The 20,074-nt window shown below is 44.8% G+C and overlaps 1 protein-coding gene across 1 annotated transcript in view; it reads right to left on the reverse strand.

Annotated features, from left to right (window-relative positions):
* BCO1 (beta-carotene oxygenase 1) overlaps positions 1-20,074 on the reverse strand; it is a 236,689-nt gene that overhangs the window by 71,792 nt on the left and 144,823 nt on the right. The window contains exon 9 of the mRNA XM_078670768.1: positions 15,510-15,604. Within this exon, the coding sequence (XP_078526894.1) occupies positions 15,510-15,604 (95 nt within the window). The remainder of the gene's footprint in view (positions 1-15,509; positions 15,605-20,074) is intronic.

Here is a 20,074-nt window from a genome sequence, read left to right on the forward strand (position 1 = left end):
CAGGTCTGCATGAGAACATCATAAATATTCATTGTGGCTATCCAGAAAACAGGTATGGATTCTACTGTTTGTTGGATTAGCAAGGCCAACCCTAAAGCTAAGAGTAAATAGAACTGAATGAAGTAACAAAGCACCTAGGGGCACATGTACTACCATTTTTAGCAGTCGCAAATCGAGAACCTGGCCGTTTGCAACTGCTAAAATGGCTTCCAGCATGTACTAACCCTATTTAGCGAGTCAGTAACCTATTACTCGCCCAATCGGGTTTGCGAGTTGGTATGAGTTGGTATGAGAAAGGGGCGTGCCAAGGGCATCCCTTCCAAATATTGAGTCACAGGCATGTATGAATGTTCTGCGACCGGAATGCGGTCGCAAAACATATATATTTTACGGACTCTGTGAAAGAGGTGATAACCCATTTGCAAACAAGGGGTCCCCAAGGGACTCCTTCCCCTCTGTGAATGTGAGCACCAACGTTTTTTAAGCGCAGTCAGTGGTCCCATGGACAACTGCCTACTCTTTAAAAATGAAAAGGTAGCTTTTAATTTTTCTTTTTGAAATGCACCCCATTTTCCTTTAAGAAAAACGGGCTGCATTTAAAATAAAATTGCTTTATTTAACAAGCATTGGCATAGCCAATAGGTCTCGCCATTGAGACTTTATAAGTGTTTAGCCAGTGCATGCCTTTTCCACGTAGGTGCCTTTACCACACATGCAATGTCTTGAAGCTATGTTGTAGAGCAGTGTGGCTGCTGTGCATCATGTTGAAAAGTTATAATAAAATGATACTGTGTCCACTTCTCATGCCACACATTAAACGCCTCCGCCCCTGAATGCATTCCCGCATACTCCCCCCTCTCTGCTGGTAACTGGTGCTCATGCAAAGTGCTCTGATGCCTTTGGGTCGAGTTTTTGCTGTATAAAACTAAAAGAATACATGTTGTGTTGTCACAAGTGCATTACAAACCGCTAAAGATGATGACAAAATAATGACAATACTACTGCTATCGATGACAATAATGTGATAGTAATAATATTGCAGTTACTAACAAAACCGATGACAAACTGTTGCAGTGACAATCACCCCCCCCCCCCCCCCCACACACACACACATGTGATCGTGAAAGGTTTTCCTGGTAACATAAAAAAGACTTTTCTATTTTGGGGTTAACATCTCCTCGTTCATAAATATTTGCAGGCACAGCAGCGCCGGCCGTGGCGCTTCCCATTGATCAGGGCACTGTGTTATTTACCCAGCCACTTATTTAGTTCTGAATCTGCCATTATTTGCCTAAGCACCATTTACCAAGCCCCCTTGAACTCCTGCAAGAGGGCAGCAAAGATTCGTTTGTCCTTCACAGCTGGCGACTCGTTGCACCAAGCGTTTTTGACAGCTTAGAATTCTTTAAATGCGCTTACTACTGAGGCGTTGAAGCACTTGTCTTCACACCTTCAGTAGCCCATAAGGGGCTCCTGAAATATGCGCACAATTACACAGCAGCTGGAGCTGTAGCAGCAGTCTGGCTGAAACACACGACAGCGGGGGGGGGGGGGGGGGGGGGGGGGGGGGGGCTTTCAGCCTAATAGGCGCTGCGCGCCTGGAATCAACAATGAAAGGTGAAGTGGTAGGGTGGAGTGCTGCCCCCCCCCCCAGGGGGGCATGCCCCACAGTTTGAAGACCTATGGTGTAGTGCCAGGAAAAGGGGTGGGAGAGCTGACGTGCAGGGACCATAACGTCAGGCAGGGGGCAACACCACCTAACTGTAGAAACATCACTGTCGGGGCTGTTACTAATGTGCAAAGAGAGTGCCGGGTTGACGAATTCTGTTCACTACCCAAACAGCATTTACTGCCTGCATAGGGGGCAGTCTTATTATGATTACATGATGCACTGTACAAACAGCACAAAAACATCATGGCAAACGCACTCTATTCTACCACATGGTACGATAGTAAACCGATCCGCGATGCGCTTTTGACAATCCCATCACGTGACCGAATCTGACTATTGTGACTACAACCCGTAGATGGGACATATTTAAAGTATATTGTTATGCCAGTAGAAGTCGTTTTTAAGGATCGTTGAATGCACTTAAAGCATCTCAACGAACAGGTTATGGTACAATGTTTACTTTGCGCAGAGCTGTACTTAAAGGCTGCTCTTGATTAATGCTTGCACTTTTTTTTATTGTACGGGATGTTCCACCCGAGATCCGTGTGGTATTTGGCAGGGGAGAGGGCGCATGAGCCAGGGAAAGAGGAACAAACAGGGAAAGAGCACAACTCCCATCAACTGGCCTGTTTCTATTTTACAGTGTTCTGCTTGTGGCGTTAAACATAAATAAAAGACATTTAGGGGCAGATTTACAAACCCCTTGAGCAACTTTTGCGTCACTTTTCCCATGTGAAAAAGAATGGAAAAGTGGCGCAAGGGGCTTGTAAATCTGCCCATTAGTACCTGGATAGATCAGATCCATAGGATAAGAAAATCTCATAATTTCGGAACCTCACTTTTCATTGTGTGATCTTGGGCGCATACCTGCCTACTGTGTATAGGGCGCTAAAACGGACCTGGAGGGATCAGATGTACAGGGTGTGAAAATCCAAGAAGCTTTACTTCACACTGTGTGATCTTGGGCAGACACCTGCCTACTGCGCATCTGAAACTAAAACACTAGCAATACCTCAAGTTACCACTGGGGATTTAGAAGAGAAAAAATATAATGTTCATTAGGTCTAAGCCAACCAAACAGCCTGCAGCACTTCGTGTGGGAGCATGTGTTCCAGCTGCTGTCTCGTGTGCTGCTCTGCCCACCCTCTGCGCTCCATGTTGTTTTCTCTTCTGTGTTTTGCTCTCATTTGTGGCCCTTTACTTTCCCGCCCCCATTGCTGTTTACTTTCCTCCGCCCTCTGTTGCGCTCTTCCCCGGAACAAAGGGATTTTCAGGCAGGTCTTTGAGCCAAAACAAATTTGAGGTAGGTGGAAAGTAGGAAAAAGGTTTTTTCTCTTCAACCTTTTAGTATGTCCCTCATTGTGGTTATGCTGGGCAGGGCCGGACTGGCTACCGGGCAGTTGTGTGTCCTGCCGAGCAGGGGGATGCTTTCGTTGATGGGGACCTGTGTGTGCAAAACGAAATTAGTTTTGCTTTTTTTTTTCCAAAGCGCACGCAGGTCCGCATCAACGAAATATGCCCATACCACGGAGAAATCATCCCCCTGCTCGGCAGCACACACAACTGCCCGGTACCCAGTCCGGCCCTGATGCTGGGGCAGTAGAGTGAAGGTGGGGCCGGTGTCTGGGAGCAGGTGTTAGACACAGGGCTGGCTTTAGTACTGGTGGCGCTCTGTGCAACAATGTTTGTTGGTGGCGCCCACCCACCCAATGATGACCTTGCAACGCCTTCCCTCACTACCACCATTTGACAATACCTCCAAAGTCTACATAACCACAGTTGCAAGCGTTGGTGTCTAACTTAGACACCAATGCTTGCAACTGCAGTGGGGGATGGTGCGAGGGATGAATATTGCTATCTGCCAGTGTTGTGCACACAGGTGGTACCTGACCCACCATACCAGCACTGTCGGAATCTGCTGACTCATCCTTGTGCTCGCCGTTAAAAGTCACCGCCCAGTGACATAACTATCATAAGTGTAGTATGTATCCGAATAGCTGCTGTAATTACTTTGTATAACTCTCTGATCTTAGACAAAGGCAGAGGGCGACCACCCATCATGGCAGCCGCTGTTAAACACTGATGTGCAGCGTCGCTCAGTGGCAGCACACGTCGGACACTACATTAAACAGTCATCTGCTGGGAACTGAGCTCTCCAGATTCCAGGGTCCACGTGAGAACTTGCAGCTTGCTTTGCATTCTGGTACATGAAGTTCCCTTAATTCCACTATACTCTCTGGATTATGGGTTCAAGAACGCAAAGGTTTATCCAAGGAAAGTTCCCAAGCATGGACCTGGGATAGGTGGGAGCGCTGGTGGAAATGCACGTGAACTAGTGGGGTGGCACAGTTGCACTGTTTCCCAGGTCCATGCATGACGAACCAATCCAGTCAATTTTTTTCCTATCGAATGCAGGAACTTGTGGTAATGTTTTATAATGGAATAAAAGTACCAGAGTGTAAGGGAAAAACCCAACCTGAACCAGAGCATTGCGCATGGACCTGTGAAAGTGGGCAGGGCTGGTGTGGGTGCAGTGCAGGAGCAAACCGTGTGCCTGCAAACTACTTTAGTGTAAAACCACCCAATGTAATATGATGCAGAAGCATTGAAATTAATTTTTGTCAGCATGCGCTGAACAAAACACAGCTTTTTTCATTTACTTGCTTCCCCGTGAAATGGATCCCCCAAAAAATAAAAGCCCGCGAGTGGTGCGCACCAAGCGCGTAATAGACACCAATATGCCATGGGCGGACCAATGCGCCCGCCTTTGGCCAAAAGCGTGCAGTCTTTCATTAAAGACGCAGGCTAAGGCCAATGGGGTAGCTGAAAAGGAAACGCACACGCACAAGCGTGTGCGATTCCAAGGTCAGCTTTATTTCCCTGTTTTTCACTCACTAAAGGGCTCGCGACCGGAGCGAGCACTGCTGCGCAGTGCAACGCACGACGCGAGACCTAAAAATGAGGTTGCAAAATGGTAGTGGGTAATGATTGAGGCAGGGGTAGAACCCTTCTTAACGCCTCGTCATGCCTTCTAAAGCCTAATAGCTTGCAAATAGGTTTGACCCACATAGTGCGAGGTTTAATATATAATGGCCAAAAAAACAACAAATGACTGATCGTTTCCTGTCTGTCTGAACACCATGGGCATACATTCTTAGTGACTCCTGCCCATTTACTGGAGAATGACCGAACGGGTGAAGTTCCTACCCTCAGCTACAAATACAGTTTTCTATCAAAAGGTTTCTCGATGGCATCCCAATATTTTTCTAAAACGGGCCTTGACTTGAATTCTAGGAACCGGCCTATTAAATGCTTGGTGGATCCACTGGAGCATACTGTGACCATGATCATTTCCCAGTACATTTCCTTCAGAATCTTTTTTGAAGGGAAGGCAGCATTAGAAGGGTCATCCCACAGTTCACTCAAGTCCAGGTTCACCAACAGCGACCTAATCTCCTTCAACCAAGTTATCTTGTGGAAACGATCTATGCCCAATATATCTTTGAGACCTTTGGCATAATGCGATAATTCAACCGTGCACCACAATCTTCGCCAATATAAAAGAGGGTGAAGTTTCGCCAGGTCCACTACTGCTTTTCTACCCAGATCTAACAATAGTGGTTGCATGGGTGTATTTTGTGGAGCACCTGTAACCCTTCGCAAAAACAAATTTTCTGCTACAGTTAGAAGGTTTAAATTCGTAAACCCTTATAGCTCAGCTCCGTATAAAGCGGAACTTAGGACCTTCATGCCATAAATCTCCAACACTGGACTAATCGGTTTGGAGAGGGAAGATTTAAATTTAGCTGCAAGGATCCCTGACTGTTGTTTATGCTCTAGTGCGGCCACATCGATTTGGTTTGACCATCTCATATCTACCTGTAGGGTCACTCCCAAATAAGTGAAGGTGTTAACTTTTTCAAGGGGAGCATTGTTCATGTATACTTTACCCCGGAACGATCTATGTTCATTGAAAGACATGAACTTTGTCTTTGTCGTATTAATTACTAAGCCCCGAATAGAACAGAAGTCCTCAAACCTACATAGGGCTTTTTGCAGGCCCTAGGTGTCTTGGAGATAATCAAAGTGTCATCCGCGAACATGAGGATGGGTATATATTCATCTGCCAGCATTGGGCCGTCGGTGGGGGTCACTGAAAGGAAATCGGCCACCCCATTTACGAAGAGTGAGAAGAGGGTAGGTGCTAGCACGCACCCCTGACGCACTCCTCTGTCCACGGCAAATGACTCGGTAACCTCACCCTTGGACCCCCACCGGACCCGTGCATGGTTATCCTCATGTAAGCGGACGATCAGGGATAACAATTCAGGGGCCATCCCCATCTCACTCAAGACACACCACAACCTGCTACGCGGTACCAGGTCAAAGGCTGCCTTTAAGTCCACGAATACCGTGTACAGTGCCCCTTTCCCCAGAACAACTGTCTTCCAGTAGATGGTAATAAAACGGAAGACCTGATCTATAGTACTTGTGAGGGGTCGAAAACTCGCCTGCAGTGGGGTTAAGATTTGCTTGTCCTCTATCCATAGCTGGACCTTATGTAAGATCAACCTTCCCATAATCTTTTGGATAGAGTCTATGAGGCTTATTGGCCTATAATTAGCTGCCAATGATTTGTCACCCTTCTTGAAAACTGGGATTATCTTCCAAGAAGGCGGGTTAGGAGCGCCACATGCAATTGCATTTGCTACATGCCTGATGTATAGGCGCCAGGATGATTTTTAATTTAAAAAAACATCCGCAGGGATGCTATCAATTCCAGGGGCTCGTCCAGGTGTGATAGTGTCTAGCGCCCTATCCACCTCTTCTAGTGTAAATGCCCCACTGGTATAACATTTATATACGAACGGATCGATGTTCCGCTCATCATCAAGGGAAGCATACTGAGGTTTAAAGTACTCAACCCATAAGTGGTGGGCAACGTTATTCTGTGGGGGTTCTGGGCACCCCCCGTCCCATTTATTCTTATTCCAAAATAATTTAGGATTTCTAGACTCGCATGCTTCCTTTAACTCCAGCCATCTGCAGTTTTATATAGCGTGAACTTAGCCTGAGGACATTAGACCTAGCACACTTTACATGAGAACCAGAAGTCCAGTGCACTCATGCCATGTGCTCAGAGAGCTTTGTCTACTGAGAATGTACCTTGTTGCATCACCCAATGTGTATTCTGCACAGTTCAACAAAGGACGGTTGTGATGTTAGCTGAATAAACCCTCTCCATTATTCCTACTTTGCTTAGCAAGGGTAAGCCTATCTATTGTGACCGATCAGCATGAATGTTGATTCATAAAAAAGCAGGGGTAAATGTAAGTGACATCATGTGGCCTTTGACCCCTGACCCCTGTGAAATCACAGGAAGTTACATCACTTAAGACTCAGACACAATGGGAAGTGAAGTCACCACACCTATGACCCACCATTTTGATCATACTTGTAGACCACTAAAAGACTTTCCACGTAATCCACATTGCAATTGACAACTGTTCCAATGGAATAGTCCAACACTGTGTAGCATGCTAGCCATTCACTAATGTGCTCAAGCTCCTCAACAGGTATGCGAAACACTATGCAATTACAATTAAAACAAAAAACTGCTCAAGGATTTTCAGAAGCTGATTTGAACTGTCAATAAAAGGCTACCTAAACAAATCTCATGAGGACTTAAAATTAAGTATTAGGATAGGTCAGACATCTGGCAGGAATTTGTGGCTGTCAAGAGTGTTTTACTCGCTGCGGCTCAAACCTGTTGTTACCCCTTTGAGGCACTGGGCACAAGAAGCATTGTTTTGCTTCTGGCTGCAGAGACACTTGAATACATGGCAGGAGAGGCCTGCTCATAGTCCTTACAAAGTTTCTTGTTGTTGCGGAGTATGTGGTTTAAGTCCCATTTACTTTTTATTAGCAAACCTTACCAGCATAACAATTCATGAAGCTGGCATTGTTTTAAATAATAATCATGTGAAGTTGCTCAGAGTTTCTCACATTACTAGTGATACAAAGTGTTACTCTAAGTGCAACATATAAGCAGGGTCACCTGAATTGTAAGATTCTGTGGATGTTGCATTTTCCACACAGTTATGGTTTACAAACACTTGTCACATAATCTACAATCTGCTGATAATTTGCTGATTTTAAAAAACTGTTTTGATTTTAAGTGATCAAAAATGTGCCACGCATGCTGGCACAGAGTGCTAGGCTTTTTGCGAACTAGTTAACTGGCATACTTTCATTTGTAGTATGCTGTATTGCAATTATAAAATGGAGTACTAACACTATCATAGAAAGTGCATGCATTATGATGTACAATTCCTTCCTATCTCACTATTGAGAGAAAGGTCATGCAAATATCAAAATCCCTAGCCTGAGAGTCAAACACATGCAGGGTGCTTAGGGAAGCCTGGGGTTTGCAAGACCACTAAGGGCATGTTGCTAGGCGACAGGTTGCTGAACACATAGCAAGAAGTTTCAACCGTTACTGTCCCGAGGCAGAAGCAGTTTTGGGCAGAAACGAGAGAGAAAAGAGGCAAAGTTTATTTTGTAATTGTATTTACTGCTGCCAAATTGGTTAGTCATACTGGCTTTGCGACCCTGTGGCCAGGGGTAGCAAGGGGAAAGCCAGGGGTCGCGACCCCTAAATGACGTCCATGCCGATCAGTCCATTGTATGGAATGTTTATTTTGTAAGCAACTGGCTGTCGTGTTCAATGGCGTGAGTGGACCATGTGGCTAAACTTTCCATTTTTAGGTCTCTCCTGCGGCATTGCTTTAGCAATGCTTGTTGGCGAGATTATAGTAAGGCTTTTAAAAGTGTACCCGAACTGTGGATTAGGTACAGTCCATGTGAGCCAGGCACGTGCACATCGCCAGCCACATCGCACACCATTTGTCTGAGCCTCTGCATCAGACTTCAAAGGAATCCGCTCCCCCGCCCCCGATCAGAGTTCAAAGGAATCCGCTCCCCCCGCCACGCAATGCCGAGAGCTTGTTTTCTTTTCACTCCCTCTATCGCCTTTTTCCCACCTCCAAATCCACTTCAGCTAGATCGCCCTCAATTCAAAACCTGCTTAATGTAAACACACGGGACGAGTACAGTTTCCATACCCTTGTATTCCTTATTTGTCCTTTGGGAGAACTCTGTTTTTAACCGTTGCTCTCCGCCTGTGTTTTCTAAATGTTGTTTTCACCCGACTGGAGTTTGTTTGGTGCTGCTTCTTAGCCCAAGCACGTTCCCGAGTGGAGCGACCACTTGTTTTCTGGGCGCTGATCTGCTTCGTTAAAACGCTACACACTAATTCCGAACATCTCAATATATTACACATTTGACGCGACAAATAGATGCCTGGACGGCGGCTCGGCGACCATCCTGAAATTGAAAGCAATACTTCCTTAAAATGGACTGCCAGGCGAATTAGGAAGGTTTTTTTTCGGCTATTCCGTCTTTTTCATTTTGCTCATGTGCTGACAAGGGGGGAAATCACTAATTATGCGACATTACCTTTCTCCGTCATCCAGCTCTATCAGTTGTGTGTCTGCTAGTTTATTGATTTGCAGTCTTTGATTTATATTATATTGCTTCCCGTTCTCTACATAAGCTTCTGAACGTACTTACTGCCCTGCTTGTGTGTTATTTGACTGACCACAGCGTGTAAAACCAGTTTTTCAATGTATTCCATTTTATGTATCTCCTCTGTCACAGCTCTCCCATCTCACTGTGAATTAAGTACCCATCTGTTTTGTCTTTGTTGTTAGTCAGACTCTGCTTTCCCCTGGGCACTTACTCCTGTTCTTATGTTTGTAGGATACAATTTAAGCCAACAAGTAGTATTCGTAATTAAATCAAAGTCACAGTAATTTCTTTCACAATTCCCTCCAGTGTGTGGCTCCAACAGCATCACTCATAACTGATATAAACTTCATGCTACGGATATTTCCTTTCAACTCAGTCATGCATTCTTTGCCAATCAAACTTCTCTAAATACGTTAACATGTTTAGATCTTTAAAAAATAGGATACTTTCAGAAATGTATTAGTTCTGATTTTGAGCTCCCATAACTAAAAGGAATTCATTTATTTGTCCTTCTTCCAATGATGAGTAATTCCCCTTCCTGTGATAGGTTATGTTGCCCACCCAGCAATTCTATGGAACTGTTGGACTTGGCCTTTTCCCCCCAAAATTTTTCGCTTTTGACCCCCTCATCTAGATTGTCTCCCCCATGGGATTAAACCTGTATAGGCCATGAGTGGTGTGAGACCCCTTTTGAAAAATGTAATTACCTGACATAATGTGAGCACTTGTAAAATCCCCCATTTTAAAACTGCACCCCCATTTTAAAACTGCACCTGACTGAAATGTATTGCTTTTAAAATGGATGCCATGGCCATGGGTTTTGCCACTGGACTGACATAGGTCAGCAGTCTAGATAATATTACCCAGCTACCCCTAGCTTTTGGAGGGAAAGCCTGGCACCCAGGGTGCTCACCCCCTCCCCTAGAACCAGTTTAGGCTAGATGTGCCAACATTCTAGAAGGTCCTGGCACTGCCTGGGAGGAGGGTATAAATAGGGTGAAGTGTCACCAGAGAGTCAGTCAGCGCTGGGACAAAGAAGAGAGGGGACCTGCTGTGAGGTGCTACCGCCACATGGGCCTGTGAGCTGGGCCCTGCACCCCTAGAACCCCCCCCCCTCTGCTGTCCCCATGGGCCCCTGACAAGGGAGGGTCCCTGACTAGGTCCCTGTCACAGTTGGGATCTTGAACCAGGCCAGCGCCGCGCTGAAAGAGCACTGGGAAGGGAAGGAGCTAATTGGATTCCCCCCAGGAGGTGAGGAGTTGCCCCTGAGGAACTGCAGTGGGACTGTCTACCCCCCTCTGGAGGAGCTGTGGCCCCCTTTGGAAGTGCTGGGCCGGGTGGAGCCGCCTGGGGAGGATTGAGCCCCTGTGAGGTGTACCTGCTGGACGCTGTGCCCTGAAGCGCTGTTTTGGGAAGTTGCGGCCCCTGTGGAAGCGCTGGACTGGGAGGAGCTGCCCGGGGAGGATTGTGCCCCCGAGGAACTGTGCCTAACTAATCTGCCTCAGTCAACCTGCCCCTGGACTGCTGAACAAGCAGTGCGCTGTGAATAGCGCCATAGTGCTGAGAAGATTGTGAGGAGAAATAGCGCTGTGGTCTGAGGAGTAGTGCGTGGTGGAAAACGCTGTTTCCTGAGGAGACTGTGGCAAGGAGCAGTGCGCTGTAAATAGCGCCATTCTCCTGAGGAGAATCATACTGGGAGGAGCCTACCCTCGCGTCATCGCGCTGTCTGCTATATAAATAATTAATTGAAAGGGAGCCTACCCCTTACTGCCGCCGAGGAGCTCTGGCGCTGCACTGCGCCGGTTGTAAATAGGCGATCTCACCGCCACGGCGCGGCGCCGCCTTGAAGGGACCCCCCACTGCTGTGGGCATCGTCGCGGCGGCCCCCGGTGTCAGGAGAGGGCCGCCGATGTGAGGAAAGGGCCACGCTAGGCCCTGAGGCCGCCGTCACCCGGATCATGTGACCGGGGCCGGCCGCGTCATCGGCCTGCCCCCGCCGCGCACGGATTGGCTGCTGGCCGGCAGCCCGGGAAGAGGAGCGTCCTGAAGCCCTGGGTCCCCGTGGGGGAGGGGAACCCTGGTGAAGTATCGGTGCGGGGCCCCCGTGGCCGAGGGGGAGCCCCGATTGTGAGTGACCGGAGCGGGAGCCCACCCCGCCGGTCTGAGCCCCAGAGTGAGGGGCCAGTGGAGGAGGCGGGGCCGGGGCACACTGTCGGTGCCAGCCCGCCGGCACGGAAGAAGCGACCCGAAGGAGGAGGGAGGAAAGCCAGGCAGGCTTCCTCCTCGCGGGCCAAGTCCCTGCGCCGTCCCCGGTGGCCCCGCCGACGCCGTTTGAAAACCCCGGGCCCCTGTGAGGAAGAAGGGCCCGGGAGAAGCCGAAAGATACCGCCGGGAGGGGCGCTCGAGGAAGCGCAAACCCCTCCTTCCTTCCACCCTGATGTGAGGGTGCTGCAGGACCCGCGAGGCTCCCGGTTGGTCGGGGAAGCCCCGCGAGTTAAACGCTGTGCGGCAGGGGCCTCGAGGCACATTGTCGGTGCCTGCCCCTACCGCCAAGGAGTCCCTGGACTGCCGGTGAGTGTGGGCCTGTCTTAAGTTGGTGGAGGGAGGGGGGCAACGGGGTTCATTGCCGGTGCCCGCCCCCGGGGACTGAGTTACCTTATCAGGTGCCCCGTCTGGCAGTGGGTACCTGCAACGTTGGGCCCCAGCGGAGTCTGTGGCCCCAATAGACTGTGCCAGTTGTAGGAGGCCGATAACTAGCCCATAGGGTCCCCCAGGGAATTATCGATGCCCCCCTGAGTCACGGCCACACCTTATGTTAATGCTGGGCGATGTATGTTCCGCCTGATGTTTGATACACCTAGCCGGTGACATGCCTGATGAAATGCCATAGTTACCTGTTGCCAGATGGTCCCTGAGGTTAGGCCTGGCTCTTAGGTTATTGGTTATACGTTTATAGTGAGGCCACTTTCCTATCTAATGGTTAATTGCATGTTTTTGTGCCACCGTGCAGGTGATTGTACCTTTTATTACAGGTGCTCCTATTTAAGAGGTACTATGATGCCCTGATGTTTTCTTTTACAGGGGTGGGTTGGCGTGATTGTGCATGATATATATACCTATGCTAATGTGATATTTTGCATTTACAACCCCCTAAGGATGAGAGCCTGAGATGGCCCCGCCAGATTGGCCCCAGGTCTAATGTTTTATTAACCATCCTTTTTCCTTACAGCTATGGACTATGGACTCAATCCCTTTTTGGTCCCATGTAAATAATCCCCCTCTGAAATACTTGGCTCTGGTGCCAGTTGGCGCCGTGTTATGATGACACTGTTAATTTTTGCCTTGCAGGTTGGAAACCCTACTAAACGACGTATCTTTTTCCAACTCAAATTGGTGTCCTGCCTCTTTTGTGGTGTGCCTGGTGTGTTGACTGACGGTACTGCGTGAGTGCTTCACATGTCCTCCAAGTTTGGCCTGCCCGCTTGATGCCATGCTACCCCCTTTGAGACTTGGGCAACCCCCATTTCCAACAGGAACTGTCTGGTTTGTTTCTAGTGGAATTGTCAATATTTAAGCACGTTTTGATTTACATATGGTTAGCTACACACACACACACACAACCCCCCACACACACAACCCCACACACACACAACCCCCCCCACACACATACCCACACACACACACACAACAACACACACACACACACCCATACACACAACCCACTCACACACTGCCCACTCACACACTGCCCACTCACACACTTCCCACTCACACACTGCCCCCTCACACACTGCCCACTCACACACTGCCCCCTCACACACTGCCCCCTCACACCCCCCACACACAACCCCCCACACACAACCACACACACAAACCCACACACACATGCAACCCCCCACACACAACCCCACACACACACAACCCCACACACACACACAACCCCCCACACACATATACCCACACATACACACACAACCCACTCACACACTGCCCACTCACACACTGCCCCCTCACACACTACCCCCTCACCCCGCCACACACACAACCCCCCACACACAAACACACAACCCCACACACACACACACAACCCCACACTCACAACCCCACACACACACAACCACACAACCACACACACAACCACACACACACAACCACACACACACACCAGGATAGCAAAACATAGCATAGCAAAACAAAACATAGCATAGCATAACAAAACATAGCATAGCAAAACATAGTATAGCATAACAAAACACAAAAAACATAGCATAACAAAACACAACAAAACATAGCATAGCACAACAAAACATAGCATAGCATAACAAAGCATAGCATAGCATAACAAAACATAGCATAACAAAACACAACAAAACATAGCTTAGCAAAACATAGCATAACATAACAAAACAAAGCAAAGCATAACACAACATAGCATAAGAAAGCATAGCATAACATAATATAGCAAAACAAATCATAGCATAATAAAACACAACAAAACATAGCATAGCATAACAAAACATAGCATAGCATAACAAAGCATAGCATAACAAAACAACATAGCAAAACATAGCATAGCATAATAAAACACAAAGAAACATAGCATAGCATAACATAGCATAACAAAGCATAGCATAGCAAAACACAGCAAAACATAGCATAACAAAACATAGCATAACAAAACACAGCATAGCCTAACAAAACACAGCAAAGAATAACAAAACACAGCATAGCATAGCATAACAAAACAAAGCATGGGATAACAAAACATAGCATAGCGTAACAAAACAAAGCATGGGATAGCAAAACAAAACATAGCATAGCAAAACACAACAAAGCATAGCATAGCATAACAAAACACAACAAAACATAGCATAGTATAACAAAACATAGCATAACAAAACAAAACAAAGCATAGCATAACATAACAAAGCATAGCAAAACAAACATAGCATAGTATGACAAAACATAGCATAACAAAACACAACAAAACATAGCAGAACAAAACGTAGCATAACATAACAAAACAAAGCATAGCATGACAAAATATAGCATAACAAAACATAGCAAAACACAACAAAACATAGCATAACATAACAAAACACAACAAAACATAGCATGGCATTACAAAACATAGCATAGCAAAGCATAGTATAACAAAACAAAACATACCATAGCATAGCAAAACATAGCATAGCATAACAAAACACAACAAAACAAAGCATAACAAAACAAAGCATAGCATAGCATAGCATAACAAAGCATAGCATAGCATAACAAAACATAGCGTAACAAAACATAGCATAGCAAAACAAAGCATAGCATAATAAAACACCACAAAACATAGCATGGCAAAACACAACAAAACATAGCATAGAAAAACAAAACATAGCATAGCATACCAAACACAACAAAACATAGCATAGCATAACAAAACATAGCATAGAAAAACAAAGCATAGCATAGTAAAACACAACACAACAAAACATAGCATAGCATAACAAAACAGCATAGCATAACAAAGCATAGCATAGCAAAACATAGCATAACAAAACACAGCATAGCATAGCATAACAAAACAAAACATAGGATAGCAAAACAAAACATAGCACACAGCATCACTCAGCACCACCACAGCATCGCTCAGGGGCACCACAACATCACTATGCGCTACCACAGCATCACTGAATGCCACAGCATCACTCGTTCCCCACCACAACATCACTCAGCGCCACCACAGCATCAATCTGTGCAACCATTCAACAACAACTGGTTCAAATATGTTCTCTCAATGTTTCAAGCTTTATTACAAATGTCACAAAAAGATGTTAATATTTCACTTCTGTTCTTGGAATTTCATCACAATAAAATACACTGAACATAATCTTCACAAAAGTTTTTTACAAAAGATTAAGCTATTGCCATTACAAATTACAATAACTTTTATTTAAGTATTAATTATTTTAAAAAGTTAAAAGCCATTGTTATTTGTAATATCAATACATGTAAGTCATGTAAATCCAACATATATTGCATTACAAATGCTATAGGTGTCACATTTGCAAAAGTTATAACTATTGCCATTGTAAACGACAAAGCTATTAATTTCGCTATTTTCAAAACCAACACATAAATATAAAATTTGTCATTTACAATACCAATAGCTCAAACTTTCCTAATGCGAGACCTATTGCATTGCAAATGCTTGTTTAATGTGATCCTAAAGAATATAACCAAGAAAGATGCATACCTGTGTTGGAATCGGTCTCCACTGAACATGTGCTGCGTAGATGTAGCGGTAATGTTTCCCATTGTAATCATAGTTGATTCGAGGTAATTCAATTCCTGCAAAGTAGAAAAAGATCTGAATCATTCGACCGGCGGTGAATCATGCAGAAATACAAATGTTATGTTATCATACTGGCATTAGTGTAGCACACTTATGACATTGGAATATCGTTGGAGCAATGTAGCTGTCTGGAATGTGTGTTAATAATTCGCCCAGTGCATACATTTTAGGACTAAAATTTAAGAGCGCTTTAGAGCTGTAGGGACACTGTGGAGGACCATTGGGTTTGCCCATGGGAATAATGAGAGGTTTGATAATAGTTTCAGAGGCTGATTCTGATCTGAGAAAATTATGTAACAAGTTTGCACTGGCTTTGTCAATGTTGATTTCACTTGTTACACTCTTTTGTGATCCCAGCTCGTTCTGGCTTTATTATTAACGAACGGTTGATTCTCTAACACTACATTTGTGGTGGAATAATATGCTAATGTAGTTTCCTCTACTGTATGCATCTAATATGGGATGATTGAATGAATCACAGTACTGTTCAAAACATTATTGGGATTAATTGAATCATTTTGAATTCTCAACACATTTGTCTCCTTTGTAAAGTGTATTGATAGTTTCAATGCAGGTCTGTGCATGTTACTTTCAGTGAGCCATCCCTATCATCTAATGCCTTGATATAATTCATATTCTTGTGTTTCTTTAATTTGTAAGCTAGGATCCTGCTGGTTCATTCAACACTGACCTGGTAGAATTGTTCCTTAGGCGGAATAATTGAATTTGGTCTCGCCAGCCACATTGACTGGGGAGGCTGTTTTCTATATTTACTTTCTCATTTTCCCCGAAAACATAATTTGGCTTCCAATTGCAAATTATTGGTTGAAGCCAAATAGTGCCCTGGAAAACGTTTTGATTTAATTCCAAATTCTCTCCCTTTATGCTTCAGACATGACATGGTCATACAATTATTGTGAACTAACTACTGAAGCAGTCTTTCCCAGTATAAGGTTCAATTTTTGTTTGCTACATCCTTAAAAAATGTACCTTTGATGCTTGATGAGAGAGATGTTTTCCAATTGAGGAGAAAAAGTTAATAATTAATACCAGTGTAATTTTTGTGTACTTTTGAACTATTATAATAGTTACTCTCAAAGAAAACAGTTGGTTTGATATCCAATGTGGTCCTAGTGACAGGTAGTTACCGTATCTCAACCATGAATCAATCAGATCCTCCATCTTTAAAAAGGGGGCCGTGCTGATGCTGCATGCTATCATTCGATTCAGTATCTTAACCCAAAGTGGGTTATTGTATTGTTGACTTTGAATGAGATAACTTCAAGGGCTGCTTGTATTATCTGTATGAGAGATCTAAGTATAAAGCAAAAAGTGTCTGGGACAAACCGGAAGCTGCCATTCCCTGCTTGCTTATTATCAGGAGAGCTTTAGTTCAGTGAGAGAGAACGATTATGGAAGGCTTTTTTTTCAGCAACTTGGTCATAAATTAATCAGATAGCCCAAGATCTTTAGCAAGTCGGTACATATAGGAGACTTTGAATGACTAAGCTTGACCCGCCACAAATTGCTCGCTGAGACTCAAAAATTTCTTGAACCAGACAAGCAGAGGAATTCAATTGTAGCCAAAATTCAGTAGGATCTCTTGTGAGTTCATATGTTTGTCATTAAGTTCATATGTTTGTCATTAATCACTCATTGGGCTACCTGAGGAACATGAAGAACAACTCTCTTATCTCTTTAGTTTCCTTTTAGTGCAGTCATCTTCATTGCATGCTTCCTCATCTTTATTTTATTCATTGCATTAAAGATTAGTAAATAAAGGATTCTTCCTGAATATTGGTCGTATTCCAATTATTCTGCTTGTCCTGGTTTAAGAGACACTGAAGACTCAAGATTGCAATTTATGTGAGTCAAGCTTAGGCATTCGACGGAAGGCCCTCCTTGCCTGTCCATCCCCTAAAGATTTTAGTAGGGTAGTGTAGTAAAATGTTTAATAATCTTAACCTCTTCAATGTGATACGTCATGAAGAGTCCTTTGACAGTGTCTTAAAAAGCATTTTGTATAAGGAAATACTGGTGCTCCTTAGTTATTTTGTGTGTAATTCATTAATGCAATCCAGATAAAAGGGATAAAGGCTACTATTAGCCAAGAAGTTTCAGGAGTCCATCTACACACAGGCTTATCAGAGAATGATGAGTTCAAGTATTAGATCATGGATAGAAATCAGAATTGGGGCAATGATGGACTTATAATATCCCTGCAAGTTAAGTGATATTAAAAAGAAGGCTGAGAGAATGAAAGTAGAAAGTGAGACCAGTTGTGTGTTACTCTTTATAGTAGTCACTGCAGAGGTTAAAAGTTGTCATTAGAACTTGAAGTTATTTAGTTTTAAGTTTATTCTTAATTTGACAGCGGCTTGCAATGTTGAGAAATATAGCCGTACCGTAATAAAGATTTAGTGTGCCTCTTTTTTGTAATATGTGAAAATAAGAATTACATTGTAGTACTTATGCTTTTATTTTTCAACTCATTTCCCCTGTTTTTGAAGACTGTTCTCTTTCAGTAATGCCATATAAGCTTGCAGGTCACCCACTTTATTAAGTATGAATCCTCTTTTCACATGTAAATTTAAGAACTGACTTTCAGGATCACAACTCTGAAATGTGCCATGAGTGTTTAGGAGGTGCCAACATTCTTTTAACATTTATGGTTTCAGCCAACTCCTGTCTGCCTGACCACCATAGCAATTCAAAACAGTACTCACCACAATTAAGTGCTCTTTAATCAAACTAGAATCACATTGATAACAGTAATTACAGTCTGCACACCCCTAAAGCGAAATTGATCAAGAATTTATTCTTTATGTTCATCTTGAAGCTGTGCAAATGGGCAACCATCTTCCAACTTCAGCATCCCTTAAAGATAAACATGCTTAGTCAAATTCATCAAATAGCTTATCCTCTCCTTCATGCTCCCTTTTAGCCCTTACTGCCAACATCTGAAAAATATTTGCTTTAATGGTTGCAGTCACACCACTACTGGGTGGACCTCATGCTCGCTGGGTGACATTGCTGCAAATTAGTTTGGAAAAGCTGCGTGTTCTGATGGCTGCAAGCATGTTACTCCTGGGTGTACCCAATGACATCTGACTAATACTCTATGGCAGAGGAGCATCACCCACTGCTTTTGAGCAGTGTAAAGGAAAGGAAATATAAAATGATAATAACTTTGAGGTATAATCATTTTATATTTCCTTTGCAGGCGGGTGTTCGGGGCTGCTTTGCTCATGGAGCAAGTCAGGGGAGGAGTGGTTTTCTCACTCCTATGGGAGCAATTACTGTTTTGTCGGCCCTCTCGGGCCGCCCAAACCAGTCATGTACACATTCCCTGTTCTCCATGTGTCGTGTAGTTCCTATATAACCTATATAGGATCTGCATGTTTGAACAACATAAACTGTGGGATTGGTAGCAGACTGATTCTGAGCACCCCCACCGGATATGTCAGCCTGTCTGTATCAGCTAGCTCACAGTGCCACTAAAATTTCCTCTTACAAAGGCGAGAATCAGGGCTGGACTGGGAACCAAAACCGGCCCTGGCAAAGTGCTCGGCCGGCCCCCCCTCGGGGGGCCGAGCGCTTTGCCAGGGCCGCTTTTCGGCTGATTTTGTTACAGGGCCGATTTTGCAAAACCGGTTCTGTAACAAAAACGGCCCCCAGGGCCCAAAACCGGCCCCCACCCTTGCGGCCGACCGGGGGATTGCCCGGTGCCCGCAACGGCCAGTCCGGGCCTGGCGAGAATAGATTCTGGCAACCTCAGAACATGACAACACTGATCCCTCAGAATTGTGGAAACAATATGCTCCCTTTCGCTCAGTCACTCGTACTCACTTAGTTTGTCTAAGAGATACACAGAATAAATATACTGGGCGTTTGGCTAAGAATTTATTGAACAGTTGTTATTCTAGTGTAGAATAGATGAGCTGCAACAACCATCAGACAGTAGCAGAGATATATGATTAGCAGTACTACTAAAGTAAAGGGATGGTACAGTTCTACCATTTTGCAGTAATCATGAATATATACAAGTACATAAAATACATGATAATAAATGCTTACTCCTACAATGCCTCCTTAACTAGATGTAGCCAAATGTACCTAGCATCTGTGTAGGTGTTTTGCCAAGAATTCCTCTAGGATCTAATCAACCCCATTACCTGAGAATGAGAGAATATGGGACCCCATCCTGGTCTCGAGTTGGACACCCCGCGAGGGATGTTAGAGCACTGCGAGCAGAAAAGTCTGCATGCAGGAGCCTCAGCGTCTCGCCAGGAACTTTATACAGAGATATTATACAGGAGATGGTAGTCCTGCTCTGCTTCCAAGAAACCTCATGTATAATGTATGAGATTCGAACTAAGGAAAACCCACATTCTGAATGCTGTTTTGTTATCTAGGTAAAAGGTCAGTCCCTAAGAACCGTTTTGTATGTAATGTAGGGAAGAATA

This window comes from Lissotriton helveticus, chromosome 12 (assembly GCF_964261635.1).
Source record: "Lissotriton helveticus chromosome 12, aLisHel1.1, whole genome shotgun sequence".
NCBI classification, from domain to species: domain Eukaryota; kingdom Metazoa; phylum Chordata; class Amphibia; order Caudata; family Salamandridae; genus Lissotriton; species Lissotriton helveticus.